Below are 17,776 nucleotides of genomic sequence, written 5' to 3'. Positions count from 1 at the left end.
CAAGAGCTCTGCTGACTCAGTCCAATCAACAAGAGGATAAAGTCAACCCATTCTGGATACTCCCCCCCCCCCACTATGAGAAGAGGCGTATCAGGTAAGTACCAATGCCCTTTTCAGGACCACAAACAATAAAAATGTTAACAAAACACTAGCATCGGCCTTAGTAATTGCAGCACGTATGCCACTGGGTATGCATCAGTTAATCTGTTTTTATAGTCATTGTAAGCCTGCATTGTAAGCATGCAAGAAAATTCACAATCCCCATCCAAACGGCACCAAATTGCAAAAAGCTTATGCTTTTCACTTAAAAACCACCAGTATTTATTTAAATATAATAATATTTGCATAGCAGTTAGAATAAAATATCATAAAATCAATGGCCTATCCAAAAAATGTCGTAAACTGTAAAGCGTGCAGGACTTTTTCACACAGATGTAGAAGATAGATAGATGATAGATAGATAGATAGATAGATAGATAGATAGATAGATAGATAGATAGATAGACAGATAGACAGACAGACAGACAGACAGACAGACAGACAGACAGACAGACATATCTTTGAAATTTTGTCCTTCTAGTTTTAGTCTTAACCTCAGAAGCAGGTGAAAATATATCCAAATTCTTTATAATTTGACAGCCCCTGAGTATCCAAATCCTTTATAATTTGACAGCCCTTGAGTATTTGAAGACTGCTGTCTCAAACTAGTCTTCTGCAAGCTAAACAAATCTAAGTCTTTCAACTGTTTCTCATAAGACTTGTTTCCAGTCCTTTCACTTTCTTGGTAGCCCTTCTCTGGTCTTGATCCAGTTGATCATTTTTTTTAAAAGATAGGGTGATTTGCAATGGGGTAAATAAAAATGGAATAATTGGGACTGTCAATCATCCTTTTATATATGTGATTGCTAAGAGTTAGCACTGACTTAATGGCACCTAATCAATTAACCAGTACAATATCACTAATTAGTTTTCTTAGAATAATTTATAACAAATTCCTAAAGCTTTTAAACAAAAATAGATCTGAAGTTTATCTTTGAGGTTTAATTGATCTCAAGTCTAAGGAATGTTTATTTTATCATACCTGAATACCTTTTAGGTATTAAGCTGGAATATTCACCATGGGTGCAGCATGAATGTGCATCATTAACTTTGCAAATTATATTAATTAACAAAGACAGTTAAATTACCTTCTGCCTTTTACTTGATAGAATCATACTTAAGAATGAGCAAATGCTATAATGTGTCTTTATGTTAATAGGAACAAAAGCTTATACAAATTTATTCAAATTTAAACTGATAGATATCAGCCTTGCATGGAATTAGGGTACATTAATTTCTAAGCACAACAAAGGAAACAGAATAAATTTAATCAGAATATAATTTATCCCATAGAAAATGTATTTTTTACTGAGTAGAAAACTTGAAACTTGATTGCCACAGGGACTTTACTGCCCAAACACTGTCTCTATAAAGAGTATGATTAATCAAACTGAATTGTGCACATTTCAAATTATAACCTCCAAGATGTATATAAAGCTAATATAATCCATAGTGACTTGGTTTATGCATTGTGCTAACTCATTTGTTAAATTGATAAGCCAGGTTCCCTGATTTAAAGTCTTCAGTAATGAAATGTATTTAACTTGCTAAATGAAATACTCCACCCATTATGACCTAATGCAGTTTGTGAAATGAGCCTGGATTGCTAAGAATTGTTTTTAGTGGGAATATTGAATATGTAAGTAAGAAAAACATACGTTTTCAGCATGAAAGTTACCAAAATTCTCTCTTACAGATTAATTTAACACTTTAGTTGGTTCAAATTCTAAATGTATATTTTAAAATAACTGGATCAGAGAAGATGGATCATAGATGAGTGGAGGGAGTTGAAGGGCTCCTGAGGTCCTAAGTGTGGGTGGGCTGTCAAGTGCCTGAATTTTGATCACGTGGCCACAGGGATACAGCAACAGCAATAACTTTGGGCACACGTCATACTGTAAGTCCATGTTTTCAACACCATAAATTTGAATGGTCACTGAACAAATTGATCATAAGTTGAGGATGACCTGTACAATGTTATGACTGAATGTCATGACAGAAGTAGCAATATATGCAGTTCAGGAGCTTTATTATTTGGAGGGGAGAGGGACGAGAAGAATTATTTGTTCTTATCAGTGTAAATAGTTTGCAGAAGATATTACTAAAAATAGGGAGACTTATATACAACATAACTTGTGCCAGAGTTCAGTTTGGCATTTTTCTTTTTTAGCATCACCTCTCTGATTAATAATACGAAAGACAAATGGGTTGAAAAATGTCATCAAGGTAAGGCTCTTTATAAGAATATTGGTTTAATTAAAAAAAATATTCAGGTGATGTGGAAATCTGCCTTTGTTCTGAAGAGAATTGTGTGCCATTGTGTCTGATAAAAAACTAAAAGTTGGGAAACTAAGAAAAAAGTAGCTGCTTGTAAAATAATAAGTTTTAAGAAATTGTTTTACTTTCTCTTAATCAATAATGTCATTAGTAACTACTGTTAAAGCAGTAGTTCAGTACTGAATGTAGCCCATCAAACATTATACTGAACTGAAAAATTAAGTAATATGTCAATTTTCCATTTTGAAAGGCATTGCAATGAGATGAGTTAGGATATTACTTATTTCCAAAGCAATATCATATAATACTATTATGAAACATCAGATAAATGCATGCAATCTATTCATCTTTTTTTTTTTTTTTTTTTTTTTGAGGATAACCATAGCACTTTCCTGATTGGGTTGGGCTGGGTATTTTTAAATATTTAAATGTGATGATGTAGCAATTTGCAAGAATGTTCTTGTTGAATTTTATGATTGATCAGTTAACATGAAGCCAAAATGATCAGGAACTTCAGCTTTCACTTCCTTTTAGAGGATCTTTATAATCACACCTGTTTCTCTTGAAGAATTACTGTGGTCGCACTTGGGGTTACAGAGGTTGATATTCCCTTTAAGGATGTATTATTATTATTATATTGTCTTTCAAAGTCATTGAAAGTTTGGATTTTTATAATCTTTTCTTTTTTAGACCATTATTACTGTCTGAGTACTTTTGATCAAGTGTTTTGAGAATCGCAAAACCTTTTCAGAACTTTTGATCAGAAGTTATATAAGAATTTTGGACTTTCCAGTGGAATGTACATAACATTAAGATTTAATCTTTTTCTCATATTCTATCTATTTCCTATCAAAATTTGATTAATTGAATATTATCATATTTATTACAATGTTCATTTCATTTGTTATATTTTTATTTTGGTATATCATTTCATTGTATAAAATTCCATTATTTTTCTTTCAGTTTTCATTGTATTGTGTCATATCAATCAGTTTGAAATTGATTAACTTCTTAAGGTAATTCTCACACAATTAGGATGTGGACATGATCCTATGGGTGAGAATGTCATGTGAATAACAAAAGTGTCCAATGTTTCTGAACAAAATTTTAAAAGAGACCTGAAAATTTTGAACTATAAAATTCAGATATTTTGTGTTGAGAGATTTGATGTGTTCTTTCTGTGTTTGAGTGAGCTCCTGTTACTTGTCCCAGTTTCTGCCTATCTAGCAGTTCGAAAGCATGTAAAAATGCAAGTAGAAAAATAGGAACCACCTTTGGTGGGAAGGTAACAGCGTTCCGTGCACCTTCGGCGTTTAGCCATGCCGGCCACATGACCACAGAAACATCTTCCGACAGCGCTGGCTCTTCAGCTTTGAAATGGAGATGAGCATTGCCCTCTAGAGTTGGGAACAGCTAGCATATGTGTGCGAGGGGAACCTTTACCTTTACCTCTGTTTGCAGTTTTGAACAAATGGGACTAACTGTACTATTGGTTGGGAAAATTAATTTCCTTACGAAATAAATGTACATTGTGCAGCAGTTTGAGAACAGGATTATCGGGGTCATATGAAGCAAATGAATGCTTTTACAGGAAAATTAATTCTTAATTGAAATGGATTGCCAGTGGGCCTACCTTTATTTGGAACTATGCTTTCTGCTGAAATTAATGGCAAAATCTTTCTTAAAAAGGGCTTATTTACTACTACATAATTGATCTCTATGATGTGCTGGGTTATAACACCATATATTTCTTTTAGATTCCAGTTTGGCATCGTCTTGCTTCCAATATCAGCAGCAGCTTTGTACCTTGATCAATGTGACAGTTTGGAAAACTTTAGCAGCTGACGAAATGATTGAGAGTCGAGGAAAATATGATTTCTATATTGGGCTTGTGTTGGCAATGAGTTCCAGTCTTTTCATTGGAGGGAGTTTCATCCTAAAGAAAAAGGGTCTCCTTCGATTGGCAAGAAAAGGGTCCATGAGAGCAGGTAACGTTTTGAGGCTTTTTTAATTTTAATTTTTTAAATTCAATTTGCATCCTTATAAGCTATGTAAGTTTTTTTCCAGTATTACATAGCATCAGTTTTTAAGTAAGTATTCTTTGATTTCATGGAGAATCTGGTGTATAGGACAAAATTACAAGTATTTATTTCAATACTTTAAAGCTAGCTTTCAGTTGTATTTTCAGCTTCTTCTAAATTCTCGAAATGCGATTTTGGTTTTCATGATGCAAGAAAAGTTCCTGTTTCTTCATAGATGCTTTAATTATTAATGTGAGCATCATTTTTAATATTGTGTAAATGATTGAATGCTAAAGTCAGTAGGACAATAATACAGAGTTGAGGCCACATTTTTCTGCTTTTTAAAAAGTTTTTGAGGGAAATTTAGGATCCCCCCCCCTCATAAATTATGTTATCTGTTTCATAATATGTATATCTTTACTGTGTTTTCTACATTAAAATTGCAGGAAGCTACGCAATAGATGTTGGGTAAATATGATTACAGCTGGCTTCTGGGGATGCACAAGGGCCTGAGACCTTAGCTAGCCAGCTTTGATCATAAGTTGTGAATGAAAGGACTCACTACAACCTTGCTGACATGGTGGTTATTTTCAATCTAAAATGCATAGACACCTGCTTTTTCTAATATACACACAGGTCAATGGACTTTCAATCATGCCTTACCAATTGGATTTGATAGACACAGCTGCTTCTTTGAAACATCTTTAATAACCAACAATAATACTGACTGGCCAGGAATTTTTAACAAGTAGCTTGGCATTTTTACAAGAATTTTAACATATACTTTTAAAGTATAGTAATCTGTAATGGATCATAACATCCTTTTCTTTTTTTAAAAAAATAGGACAAGGTGGCCATGCATACCTTAAAGAGTGGCTATGGTGGGCTGGACTTTTGTCAAGTAAGTACCTGGAAAAACTAGAAATTGACTGTTAGCATAACCACTAATTCATACATTGTACCAGTGGTGGGTTCCGGATCCCGTTCCAACCGATACAGTTGGAACAGGCCTGGTGGTGTCCACATGGACGCACGCAGTACTCATGCATCTTAGCGCCTCCATAATGCTCCAGCTGCTCAGTGGAGTGTCGCGCAGGAGCTGTATGCGCTGTGCGCAAAAGCACCAAAGACTTAAAAGACTGGTAAGGAGCTCGGGCAGGCGGGTGGGCCCTCCGGAGTATCCTACTGGAACGGTATCCAATGCTCTGGGCAAGCTCCAGTACGCCCGTATCGGGGCGTACCGCCTGCAACCCACCATTGCATTGTACTAAATCTGGAGTAGTGACTAAGGTATTGGCACAGAAACCAGAAGACTAGGGGTTCTAAGCCTACATTACGCAGGAAAGACAGGTGGGTAATTTGGGACCAATTATAATCTCTTAGCCCAACTCACCTCAAGGGCTTATTATTGTGGGGAAAATAAGAGGCAGAAGAATTTATTAGGTATGTTTGCTGCCTTGAGTTGACAGACAGAAAGACAGACACAAACATGCATACATTATGTATGCATGTATGAGCAGGATAAAAATATAATAAAAATAGTACCGTATATACTCGAGTATAGGCCGACCCGAATATAAGCCGAGGCACCTAATTTTACCACAAAAAACTGGAAAAGTTATTGACTCGAGTATAAGCCTAGGGTGGGAAATGCAGCAGCTACCGGTAAATTTCAAAAATAAAAATAGATACCAATAATGTTTTTGAATATTTATTTCAAAGAAAAACAGTAAACTAGCGGTGTATTCAATGAAATACTTCACTCACCTCATGATGCTGATGTCCCGCTGTGATGATGATGTCCCGTGCAGCCGCGGGAGCGATGTCCCGCCTCCTATGACACACGGCACAGTGATTCCTATCATTGGATCACTGTACCAGAGGAGGTGGGACATCGCTATGTGGCTGCTTGCCATAACAAGGAGGAGGTGGGACATCGTTGCAGAGCGGCAGGAGGGGGAGGAAGGGGAATCGTAAGACAGCCCTGCATTACATTAGAACGTGAGGAGGGGGGATGGTGCGGTGCGCGCTGCGCGGCAAACTGACACAGAGGGAGGGGAAACTCACAGGGGCACTGGGCCATTCACGAGTGTCACCCAGCGGCATGGCCCCGCCCCTTTTTCTCCTCCATTTCGGGCAAATTTTTCACTGACTCGAGTATAAGCCGAGGCGGCTTTTTTCAGCCCAAAAAGTGGGCTGAAAAACTAGGCTTATACTCGAGTATATACAGTAATACAATGTCTAAAACAAACCAAAAAGTGACTTTAGTAGGAGCAGGCAATAACAATGTACTGAAAATCTTTATTTTCTGATATATGACAGGCTCGATATTTCTTGTAGAATTTGAAAGATACCAAGATTTTTTGATTTAAAGATTAATACAATAGTTCAGAAATTATAGTCTGGCATTCTTTTCAGTGAAATCCAAATACTTAATACAAATAGTCCTCAACTTACGACCACAGTTGTGCCCATAATGTATGCTATTGTGAGACATTTCTTAAGTGAGTTTTGCTCCATTTTACGACCTTTCTTGCAAGGGTTGTTAAGTGAATCATTGAAGTTGATAGATTATTAACTTCTTCGTTAAGTGAATCTGGCTTCTCCATTGACTTTGCTTGTCAGAAGGTTGTAAAAGGGGATCACATGACCTTGGGACACAGCAATGATCATAAGTATGAACCAGTTGCCAAGCATCTGAACTTTGATCACATAATCATGGGGATGCTTCAAAGGTTGTAAAAAAGTGGTCATAAATCACTTTTTTCAGTGCAGTTATAACTTGGAACAGTCACTAAATGAATTGTTGTAAGTCGAGGGTCACCTGTACTAGATATAGAATGATTATATCCAAAGTGGGCAAGATTTAGGTTATTGATGTCTTCTTAACTCAAATATTTCCTTTACTACCATACAGCCCTAAGAAAAGCACAGCTGCTTTAAGGAGTAATCAGCAGATACCACAAGAGTCCCTGTACTGCATCCATAGCAACGTTGTTAACTTTGCATGTTTTTTCTTAATAAAGATGTGTGAGGTATATGGCATTATTCAACTCGATCATCTCCTTGCAGACCAGTATTTTCTATAGCTAGAAAGTAGAGCATTTGAAGAGCTATGGTGGCACAGTAGTTAGAATGCAGTATTGTAAGCTGCCCACAGCCAGGAGTTAGATCCTCACAGGCTTAAGGTTGACTCAGCCTTCCATCCTTCAGAGGTTGGTAAAACGAGACCCATATTGTTTTACCATATTGTTGGGGGCAATATGCTAGCATTGTAAATTGCTACAGAGCAATTTACCCAGAGAGGGCTGTAAAGCACCATAGGGCAGCATGTAAGTGCTATTGCTATTGTTAATTGTAAAAATAGGTAATATGTGAATTATCTACCACAGATTATTCATGTGCTGTTCTGTATTTGCCTTCTTCTCTCCTTTACTTTCTAATTTACTTTTATCTTTTCCAAGTATGAATTTACTTAAAATAGTAGGTGTAGCAGTGAAAATTGTTCTTCTGTTTATCTCACCTCTTCCCTTCCCATGTCTTTTCCTCAGTGGGAGCTGGTGAAGTTGCTAACTTTGCTGCATATGCATTTGCACCAGCTACATTAGTGACCCCATTGGGAGCTCTCAGTGTTCTTGTAAGGTAAGAAGGTAGTTTTGGGTATCTCTGTAAATATCAAGAGATCTGGTTAAGCACTTGCTTTTAATACTGGCAGAGAACTGGGTTTCTGAGATCTGGCTCAGTTGCTTTAAGTTTTGCTTTTTTGAATGTTTCAATATAATTTTCTATTTTGATGTCTTTACTCCTCCCACCGATTGCTTACAAAAAAGTCACAACATAGATGATTTTAGAAATAAATCTTGGTATAACATAATCAAAATTTATCAGCAATTCAGTTTAATGTTCTGTGCATGAGAGTTTGCTTACTTGTTTGTAGATTTAATATTTTGAATTGAAATTGGATACAGGTAGTACTTGACTTACAACCAGTCATATAGCAACCCTTCAAAGTTACAATAGACACCTGCAAAACCTGAAGTTTCAGGACCCAGAACTGAAGTTACATTTGCTATGACACCCCTGCAGTTGTTTGCTCTTGCAACCAACCGTAGAGATGCTGCAATATGCCTGCCCCTTCCCCCCACCCCCCATGCTCTCCCCACCAAGTTCCCACAGGCACTAAGACTGCGACTCACCCTGGGGTTTTCTTTTCTCACTAGATGCTAGCCTTAGTTTACCCAGCATGGGAGCATTTCTTCTCTGGTCTTAGCTCCCCATCAGAAGGATTTCTTCTCCTTGCTAGTGCTAGCCTCAGTTCTCTCAGTATGAGCTGTGTTAGTATACTAGCACAGCTCATGCTGGGGGAACTAAACCTAGCATCTAGTGAGGAAAGGAAAACCGAGAATTTTGCCAATGTTATTTTTCTTTAAAAGACACTTGGGGGATTGTTCCACATAGAACCGGGGGGGGGGGGTGTCTTCTTCTCTACCCCACCTTGAGCTCTGGAGATCTTGGATCTTGTGAGGATAGGAGTGGTGACACAGCCCAACCCCAAAGGGTTGCAAGTGGAGCATGGGGTATCTGGGGATGGGGGGAGGCCTTGGGAAGTCCACATCAGGTGGGCTTATGCCTGCACTGGGCCCCCTGGGCCTCCCCTACCCGAGGCACCCTAGGTTCCACAAGGACTGGTGCATTTGTTTTAAAAAAATGCATTGGGGAGAGCAGCAATGAGGGTTATTAAGACTTGATAATCACTTGACAATCATTATGGGCAGATTTCATTATAGTCATTACTTGAAGACCAAAAGTGTAGAATTTTCTCCTTGAAGTAATCATGATCATTTTTATTTTTAAAATATGTAAAAGAATGAATTTATCTTTATAAAGTGTCACAACCAGAAAGTCCTTGCTCACTTTCTCTTAAACTCTGTGAGTGCCTCAAAATCTCCCGAGGATTTAGAGACCTTCTGAAATTGGATTTTAAAGTATAAAGCCTCTCCGTCTCTGTCCAAAGAATAAGCATTTCAATTTATTTTAAATAAGGCTATTTGATAACGATTTATTTGGAATACCTGCATTCTGCCTTCTAAACCTGACAGGCCTTCAAAATGTTGATAGCTTTCAACATTTTAAAAATATGCAATCCCCCACCCCCAGCAGAAATTCTACTCTTTAACAATACAAACACATAATTGTTACTATAGATTATTACCTACAGTAGCGCTTGATGTCTAATTTATATTTGTGTGTTTTAGTGCCATTCTTTCATCATACTTCTTAAACGAAAAACTTAATTTACATGGAAAAATTGGGTGTTTATTAAGCATACTTGGTTCCACTGTGATGGTCATTCATGCACCTCAAGAAGAGGAAGTTGAAACGTTGAGTGAAATCTCCCACAAGTTAGGTGATCCAGGTGAGAGATTCAAAGAGATACTTCTGTACTCAATTATATATGGCGGGCCAGGATCTAACCCTGCTTCGAGTGTCTCTTCACATTCCACTAGACTTGTTCTGCATAGGTTTTGTAATATATTTAGTTCCATGTATCTAGCTGCCCTACCAATGAGGCTTTCAAATGCTTTTAGTTGAATGTACTTACAGTGCTCATGTATACACTTCACTCAATACACAAGAATCTGAAGAGGCATTTGTGAATGTTGAGAATGAGGTTGGAGTACATCTTCAACTCCATAGCTCATTTTTAACCCTTGCCTTCTCTGAACACTAACAGAAGACTATTAAATGGTTTAATCCTGCAAAGTTTAAAGTTGTAGCAATAAATAGATTACACAGACAGTAAATATGACAGTTTATTGTAAGATTTCCTTTTTTTCTGGAGCTTCTGAGCTAAGAGAATGACTATGACATTTAAGATCAATGTATCAAGTGGAGAAGAATTTCTCCAATTTTTACTGAGAGTCAACATAGGTTTAGTTAATAGCTAGAATTAAGAAAGTCTTAGCTACTCTTCATGAAATAATATATATATTCCAGTGGTGGGATACAACCGGTATGCCCTGGTACGGGCATACTGGTGGCTGCTGGGAGTACCAGGTACCATTCTGGTATGATGCTCCAGAGGGCCTGCCCGCCCACTCTCTTTACTTCTATCTGAGCCAACCGGGGCATTTGCACACATGCATGGAGCATACGGCAGTTATGTGAAAGTCTGCTGAGCAGCTGGAGCATGGCAGGCAGTGGGTACACATGCGTGTGTGCACGTAACGGACGCCCGGCCCCGTTGCAGTGCATCGGTTGCAACAGGAGCTAGAACCTATCACTGAAGTATTCTGAATTATGCAAATATTAAAATTGCATCATTAGCAAAGATCCTATAGGGCAAGGGTATTTTTCTATACATTCCCACTATGTTTCCCCAAAAATATGATCTTTCCTGAAACTAAAGCCTTGCCACATATTTTGGGTGGGCAAAAATATTAGCACCCCCCCAAAAAAATAAGCCCCCTGGACAATCCCCCCCCCTGGCCAGGCAGAGCACCGCTTGCCGATCTAGTGGTATCCCGAAGGCACCCAGCCGTGGGAACAAAGGGGGGGCAAAGGCGCTCACGTTGCTTGGTGCTTTCGGGGTACCGCTAGGTCAGTCAGCGGCACTGTGCCCAGCTGAAGAGGGGGGTTGCCGGGCAGCTGCGCTCTTGCAAGCAGGCTCCCAAAGAGCCAGGCACAGCCTCAGGGTGGAATGCCTGTGTTGTGCTGTTGCAGCAGCAACACAGCAGCCATGAGGTGACCACGCTCATGAGCAGCCTCCCGGCAACCCCCCTTTATGGTTGTACGCTACCATAGAGTGTACTGCCAGAGTGGCATCTGTCCTCCATGCTTTGAAAGCCAGAAAAAAAGCGGTGGGTGGCACCAGCAGCGGTTCACCCACAAAACTGCGCTCGACTAAACCGTGTCGCTGACGTCATCAACAGGGCGACAACAGTGCGGAGACAGAAGCACGCTGTAAACCCTAAACCTAAAATTAACCCTTAAACCTAAACCTAACCCCCCTAAACCTAACCCTAACCCTTAACCTAACCCTAACCCTTAACCTAAACCTAACCCTAAACCTAATCCTAAAGCTAACCCTTACCTTAAGTTGAATCGGCTTGCTTTCAAAGCGCTATTTAAAGCGCCCTTCTTTCTCCGTGCTGGCTGTTGTCGCCTTGTTGATGACGTCAGCGATGCGGTTTAATCAGGCGCGGTTTAGTTGAGCGCGGTTTTGACGGGTCACGCCAGCAGCAGAGATGCCCTGGCTCTGCAGGTACTGTAGAGTTAGCCAAGGGCATCATGAGCCTGTGAGTTGCGTGAGTGGGGAGCGGAAAAGCTGCTCTCGCAACCTCCCTCTCAGCCATGCAGAGCCCCATTCACTCACCTAGGGGCATTCCAAAGGCGCCGAGCTGCAGGAGGCGGAGGGCGGCGAACAGGCGCTCACGTTACTTGGTACCTTCCGGGTACAGCTAGGTCAGTCAGCGGCGCTGTGCCCGGCTGGAAAGGGGGGTTGCCAGGTGGCTGCTCGCGAGCATGGTTGCTGTGTTGCTGCTGCGACAGTGCAACAAAGCCATTCGACCCTGAGGCTGTGCCCAGCTCTTTGGGAGCCCGGTCTCAAGGGAGCAGCCGCCCGGCAGCCCAAAAACAATAAGCCCTCCCATTTAATAAGCCCAAGGCCATATTTCGTAAGTCAAAAAAATATAAGACCCTGTCGTATTTTCGGGGAAATACGGTATCTTTAACTCAAGGGTAGGCTACCTAAAATTTGTACTTGACTCTTCCCCCCCCCTCCAATTATTTCATCAAATTTGGCAAAATGCATACATTTGGAGATGTAACAATCCCTATACTTAAAATATACATATTAAAGCTATACACATCTACTGCACTCAACTTCCTCCCCTACCCACCCACCCCCCAGCAAAATAAAATATACAAATGTAACTTTTGGTCACATTGAGTTCCTGTCCTCCTTAGCTAATCATACAACCATTGACAGACTCCAGATGTTTTTAAGTTTTCAAATTGTGTTATTACTTAGTATGTACAATTGCAACATTCCATTTTTTTTTTAATATTTCAGGTTTTGTAGTCTTTGCAACACTTATTGTCATTGTATCCTTGATCATGATCTTTGTAGTGGGACCCCGGCATGGGCAGACCAACATTCTCGTGTACATAACAATTTGCTCAGTCATTGGAGCTTTATCTGTATCCTGTGTAAAAGGTTTGGGCATTGCTATAAAGGAACTTTTTGCAGGAAAAGCTGTGCTGAAACATCCATTGGCCTGGATTCTGCTGCTAAGTCTTATTGCTTGTGTAAGCACACAGATTAACTATTTGAATAGGGCCCTGGACATATTCAACACTTCTGTAGTGACACCAATCTATTATGTGTTCTTCACAACATCTGTTTTAACCTGTTCTGCGATCCTCTTCAAGGAATGGCAACACATGGCAGCTGATGACATTATTGGTACATTTAGTGGCTTTATCACCATAATCGTGGGGATATTTTTATTGCATGCCTTTAAGGATGTCAATTTTTCCCTAGCAAATTTGCCTGTGACATTACATAAAGATAACAAAGGAATAAATGGCTGCATGCCAAGCACATATGAACTGTTTAATCACGATGAAGAAAGTGCAACTTGCAAAAGTGACCTACACTCCCCTGATGGAATATCTTCCAGGAGAAATGGAAATCTGTCAGCCTCCTAAAGACAACAATTCTGTAACTTTCGTTTCATAGTGAAAAGCCACTTTTACAGCATTTTTCAAACAGATATATTTAAATAATACTGTAGACAATCATTTTTTTAGGTTTGGCTAACTTGGTCAAAGAGCAGTGGTGGATTTTTATTTGCCTTACTCTTAATTTAAAAATACTAAAGAACCTCACTCTGTTATTTGCTTAACTTAGTATGAATATGTAAATATTCTGTTTTGGTTTAAGACTTCTTGCACTAATGACAATTTTAACAAATAAAATGCTTTATTTCTGATGAATTATATTGGTCTTGCACACCTACAAATCTTTTATGGTAATTTGATGGATTATGCAGTGACTTGTTTTTATTATAAAACACTGCTACTCATCCATAAACAATCTATGTTTCGACAATTTATGATCAGATGTCTAGGAGATTTGCAATTGCAACCAATGTGTTTTTATTTAATCAATGAAGCAGACATTCCTGAGGAACAAGACTTAAGTGATATTAGCTCACAAAGGTCATTACGTAGAAAAATGCTATTTTAAGAAAATACCTGGGTGTAAACCATGTTTGTATATGTTCGCACATACCCAAAACACATACAAGTACTTACTGGTTTCAAGTGTTTAAAGTGCTTCATGTTAAGATTACTGCTGGATAATGCATAACAATTGGCAAAATTATTCATTCCATTATTGAAAGTGGGATGAAAGAATAAACTTGCCTTTTTTCCCCTTTCCAGTCTTTCTAGTGTAACAACTATTACCTGCATGGTTTGACTCTCTGTTCTTCTGGAACACCAAAGGCAATAAAAAATGCATGTACCTTTCTACTCCATCTAAAGCAGAGACAAATCAACAGGCAGAAGGCAGGCTTAGTTGTGTTTGCAAAATGGAGGAATGCCTGTAGATTATGTTTCAGCCTCTCTATATGGAAGAAAAGTTGAGAAAGCTGACCTTCAAAATTGGGAAGGTGGAAACTAATTGAGACTGAGCTGGGAAAAGCTTAAAAGAGAATAAATTAAATAAAATGCAATAGGAGGAGAGCATCAAATGCCAATTGTTTAATCTACCTTCATCATTTTGGCAGTTGATTGCATTCAGAGTTAGAAAAGAAGTCTCAAATGTTTGTAAGAACAAAAATGCAATGAAATTAGATGTTTCAGTTAATGGCTGAAGGCATCTGTTGTGGGAAATAGTGTGGATTATTGTAGCAGTTTTTAAGTGTTCTGCAATATAGCTTAATCATATACCAATCAAGAACTCTGTTGGTAAGTGACAAAGTAATTGGATGTGATGGCAGTTGTGGCAGTTCCAGTTGCCGTCATTATGCAAGTCCCACCCAGTTGCAATGCCCCCCAGTCGCATAAAAGCCATTTGCAGGGCTCACCGTCTCCTGCTTGCTTCTCCACTGACTTTGCTTGTTAAAAGTAAACAGTGAAGGCTGTGAACATCTGACTGTAGGAAGCTGTAAAGGCCACAGTCATGATACCTGTAGGTTCTTGTTCAGCACCATAACTAGGGAAGGTTGCCAAATAAGTAAACATTAAATCAGAATATAATCTTTTAAAGCAGGGATAGGCAAACTTTTAACTGGAAGTGCTGCAGTGAGCAGAGATATATTATTAAAATGAATAGGATAATGACTTCCCATTTTTCTTTATTTCTGGAAATTATCCCAACAAGTTAGCCTATTTTAACACTTAGAAAAGAAATGTATGACAGAGTTCCATAACATTACAGTAGGATTAAATAGTTCAAAATTTATCACATTGTGTTAACCAAGCTAAATACTTTGTGAACTTAGCCTATCGGTTTTCTACTTCAAATTAGAAAGAAACTCTTATGGCTGTGGGTTGATCATATCTGCTCTTAGGTCTGATAATCTATAATTTTAGAATAGTTTGCATTGTGTTAGAAACTTTAATATTACTGCCTATGTTATAAATATAATTACGCTACCTAGAAAATTGGATACAGAGATAATCTCTCTTGCAAACATGTCTTGACTTTATACATAATTGAAACAGTGATTCTTAGACCAGAAAAGCCAAACAATACTTTAAAATTACAGTAACATTTAATTCAGAATTTTGACAGAACTATTGAATCATGACTCATTAAAGTATACTTCTCAAACAGTTAAATGTTTGAAGATAATTTTTCTAAAACTAAATAACCCTTGAAAAAGGTATAAATCTAAGCTAGTAAATGTAAGCTGTGTTCCCTATATACTATTCCACAATAATTTCACCTTCAACTTCATTTGCTTCCAACAAGATATAAAAACAGGATTCAGATTCTGTTCAGATTATGAGAAGCTAAAAAACCAGAAGTCCTTTATTCTAAGGGTATTTAACCGATTCCCTAAATCTGAATAAACACGAAGCATTAATTATTTCTATCTTACAATCATACTTTTAAAATCTCATTAAAATCTTTTATTTCCAAAGCTGATTACATTATGGGGTAAAATAGTTTTCTAAAGAGAACCTTCTATTGATTAAAAAATAGCAAACGGAGTGTCTTTATAAGATAAGCTGAGCAGCTTTACTTTCCTTATACAAAAACATTTCAAGCATACTCCTATAATAAAATTCACTTTTGTTAGCCAAAGTAAATAAAGATCCCTTATATTAAGCCTTTAAAACAATTATAAAAACTGGAGAAACGCAACGATTTACGCCTAAAATAGTTGCACTGCAAAGTGTTTTTATCAAAAGTATTTTAAAAATAGTCTAAAATCTGAAATTTGTGTACAGTAATTGAGTTTGAAAACAACCATTCAAACGTTTTAGTTGATCCTGGAAAGCAATGAAGATCAGGGCAGTCTCCCTTAGACAACAAATCTAGTTCCAAAATGTGCTGCAACTGACCATTGTTTTCAAAAGATCACAGATCTTTTCTAGTTGCTGGCCAAAGACTGATGAATGGGAGGTTGGAAACAGCGGACATGTTCCACCGGTGTGCTTTCTCCATCACCAGATTTCAAATACTTGTCCAGTGTGGTAATAATTTCATCATTCAGGATCTGGAATTTGCGAATTCTCTCAACCATTTTTTTTAATGGCTACAAAACAAAAATTATAATCAGTAAAAGGGAAAGATACCAAAATGACACACAAAGTGAGAAATAAACCTTGGTCAAACCTACCACATTCTTGATGACTTCATCTTTGCCATCATGCTTCTGTACTTTCAGTAAGTGATAACAAAAATCGAGCACATCAAATCGACGCTGCTGTCCCAAGAGCACAATAATCATACAGCCAGCCCAATGCAGCCCATCTCCAAAACATTGTCTACAAAGTAAAAGTGTAGAGAAATCACTACATTATATTGAGTAAGGTAAATCAGGATTCTGGATTCCCAGTCCCAAGTCTGTCACTACAATTAACAATGCTGACTGAATGTTTTGCAGAATTTTGCAATATCTTTTTATTAAATGGTACTGCTAATAAGTATGCAGTCAAAGACTATATTTCAGAAATGGGTAGGGCAGGATCCATTCAGGATGGAATTTTAGATTTAAGTGTGAAATGGATGCCTTAGGCATCTGTCTCTTTAACCATTACAAATGCAAAGAAGACTTTTTTGAATTTTGTCTACTTCCTGTTGGCTTTTTGGGGGATCAGAAAAATTTCTGCATCCCTGCCTAATACTATATTCACTATTTTTGATTCAGTATATGATCTTTATCTTCATACAGTTCTAAAGAAATACCGTATTTATCGGCGTATAACACGCACCGGCGTATAACACGCACCCCCCATTTTAACAAAAATTTGAGTAAAAATTTTTTTCATTAAAAATAAATGACTTGGAAGCTCGGAACTTAATGTTGGATTAAAATTTATAACATTAGAACATGAATTATAACATTAACTCCTCTTAAAAGGCAAATATGAAATGAAAAAACACCTCTTTGAGCAAAAAAACTTAATCAGAATCACTGCTTTTTGGAAAACCAAAAACCTCTTCCTCATCTTCACTCTCTCCCTCTTTTTTCCCTTCCTTCCCCCTTCCTCTTGCCTATCAACTTCATCCTCTTTGTCTTTCTGCTCTTTCCCTCTCTTCCCCTTTTCTTCCTACCTCCTTCCTTCTCCCTCCCTTCTTCTTTTTCTTCCTTTCTTCTTCCATCTTCCTCCTTCTCCTTCCATTCTTTCTCCTTCCATCCATCTTTTCTCCTTCCATCTTCTCCCCCCCTCCCTTCTTCTTTTCCTCCCCCCTCCCTCCTTCCTTCCTCTCCTTCCCTTTCTCACACACAGGAAGGGGAGGGGGCTATCTAGTCGCTTTCACAGCATAATTTCTTTATCTAACTTTTAAAAAACAGTGTGCAAATCAAACGAGATTTTCGTAACCTGCGAAGCACCAAGTTATATTATGTTGTTACAAATTCGCAGCTACTCCATTCTTTCTGATAGGGAACTACATTTCCCAAGATGCCTCAGGTCCTCAAAGCGCTGAACGCAGCTTTGCAATTGACTCCAGCGAGGCCTGGCAGCCGCCGGCTGGGGTGGTTGTCAGGGCGATGCGGAGCGGACGCGCCGTTTGTTACTGCTTCCAGCAATCAAGACGGACAAGGGAAGCGACTGAAACGGACGCTGGCCGCAGGAGAGCGAGGCTGCTGCCAGCTGTTTCACCTTGCGCAGCGAATTTGACTGGGTCCCGG

At 38.5% G+C, this 17,776-nt stretch overlaps 2 protein-coding genes across 3 annotated transcripts in view; one reads left to right on the top strand and one right to left on the bottom strand.

The window, feature by feature from the left end:
• The window catches only part of NIPA2 (NIPA magnesium transporter 2), a 35,174-nt gene extending 19,796 nt beyond the window's left edge, over positions 1-15,378 (top strand). Inside the window, exons 2-7 of one of the 2 annotated variants that reach the window (XM_032226647.1) lie at positions 2,270-2,325; positions 4,134-4,364; positions 5,242-5,298; positions 7,949-8,039; positions 9,653-9,813; positions 12,472-15,378. In XM_032226647.1, the coding sequence (XP_032082538.1) occupies positions 4,226-4,364; positions 5,242-5,298; positions 7,949-8,039; positions 9,653-9,813; positions 12,472-13,109 (1,086 nt within the window). In that variant the 5' untranslated portion in view covers positions 2,270-2,325; positions 4,134-4,225 and the 3' untranslated portion in view covers positions 13,110-15,378. The remainder of the gene's footprint in view (positions 1-2,269; positions 2,326-4,133; positions 4,365-5,241; positions 5,299-7,948; positions 8,040-9,652; positions 9,814-12,471) is intronic. The other variant, XM_032226646.1, reaches the window with a different exon arrangement.
• The window catches only part of CYFIP1 (cytoplasmic FMR1 interacting protein 1), a 63,192-nt gene continuing 60,348 nt past the window's right edge, over positions 14,933-17,776 (bottom strand). Inside the window, exons 30-31 of the mRNA XM_032226645.1 lie at positions 16,259-16,406; positions 14,933-16,174 (exon numbers count right to left, since the gene is read on the bottom strand). Of these exons, the coding sequence (XP_032082536.1) occupies positions 16,010-16,174; positions 16,259-16,406 (313 nt within the window). The 3' untranslated portion in view covers positions 14,933-16,009. The remainder of the gene's footprint in view (positions 16,175-16,258; positions 16,407-17,776) is intronic.

This window comes from Thamnophis elegans, chromosome 11, assembly GCF_009769535.1.
Source record: "Thamnophis elegans isolate rThaEle1 chromosome 11, rThaEle1.pri, whole genome shotgun sequence".
Taxonomy (NCBI): domain Eukaryota; kingdom Metazoa; phylum Chordata; class Lepidosauria; order Squamata; family Colubridae; genus Thamnophis; species Thamnophis elegans.
Note: the sequence above shows the minus strand (reverse complement) of the source record. Positions and strands in the feature narration are given on the sequence as shown.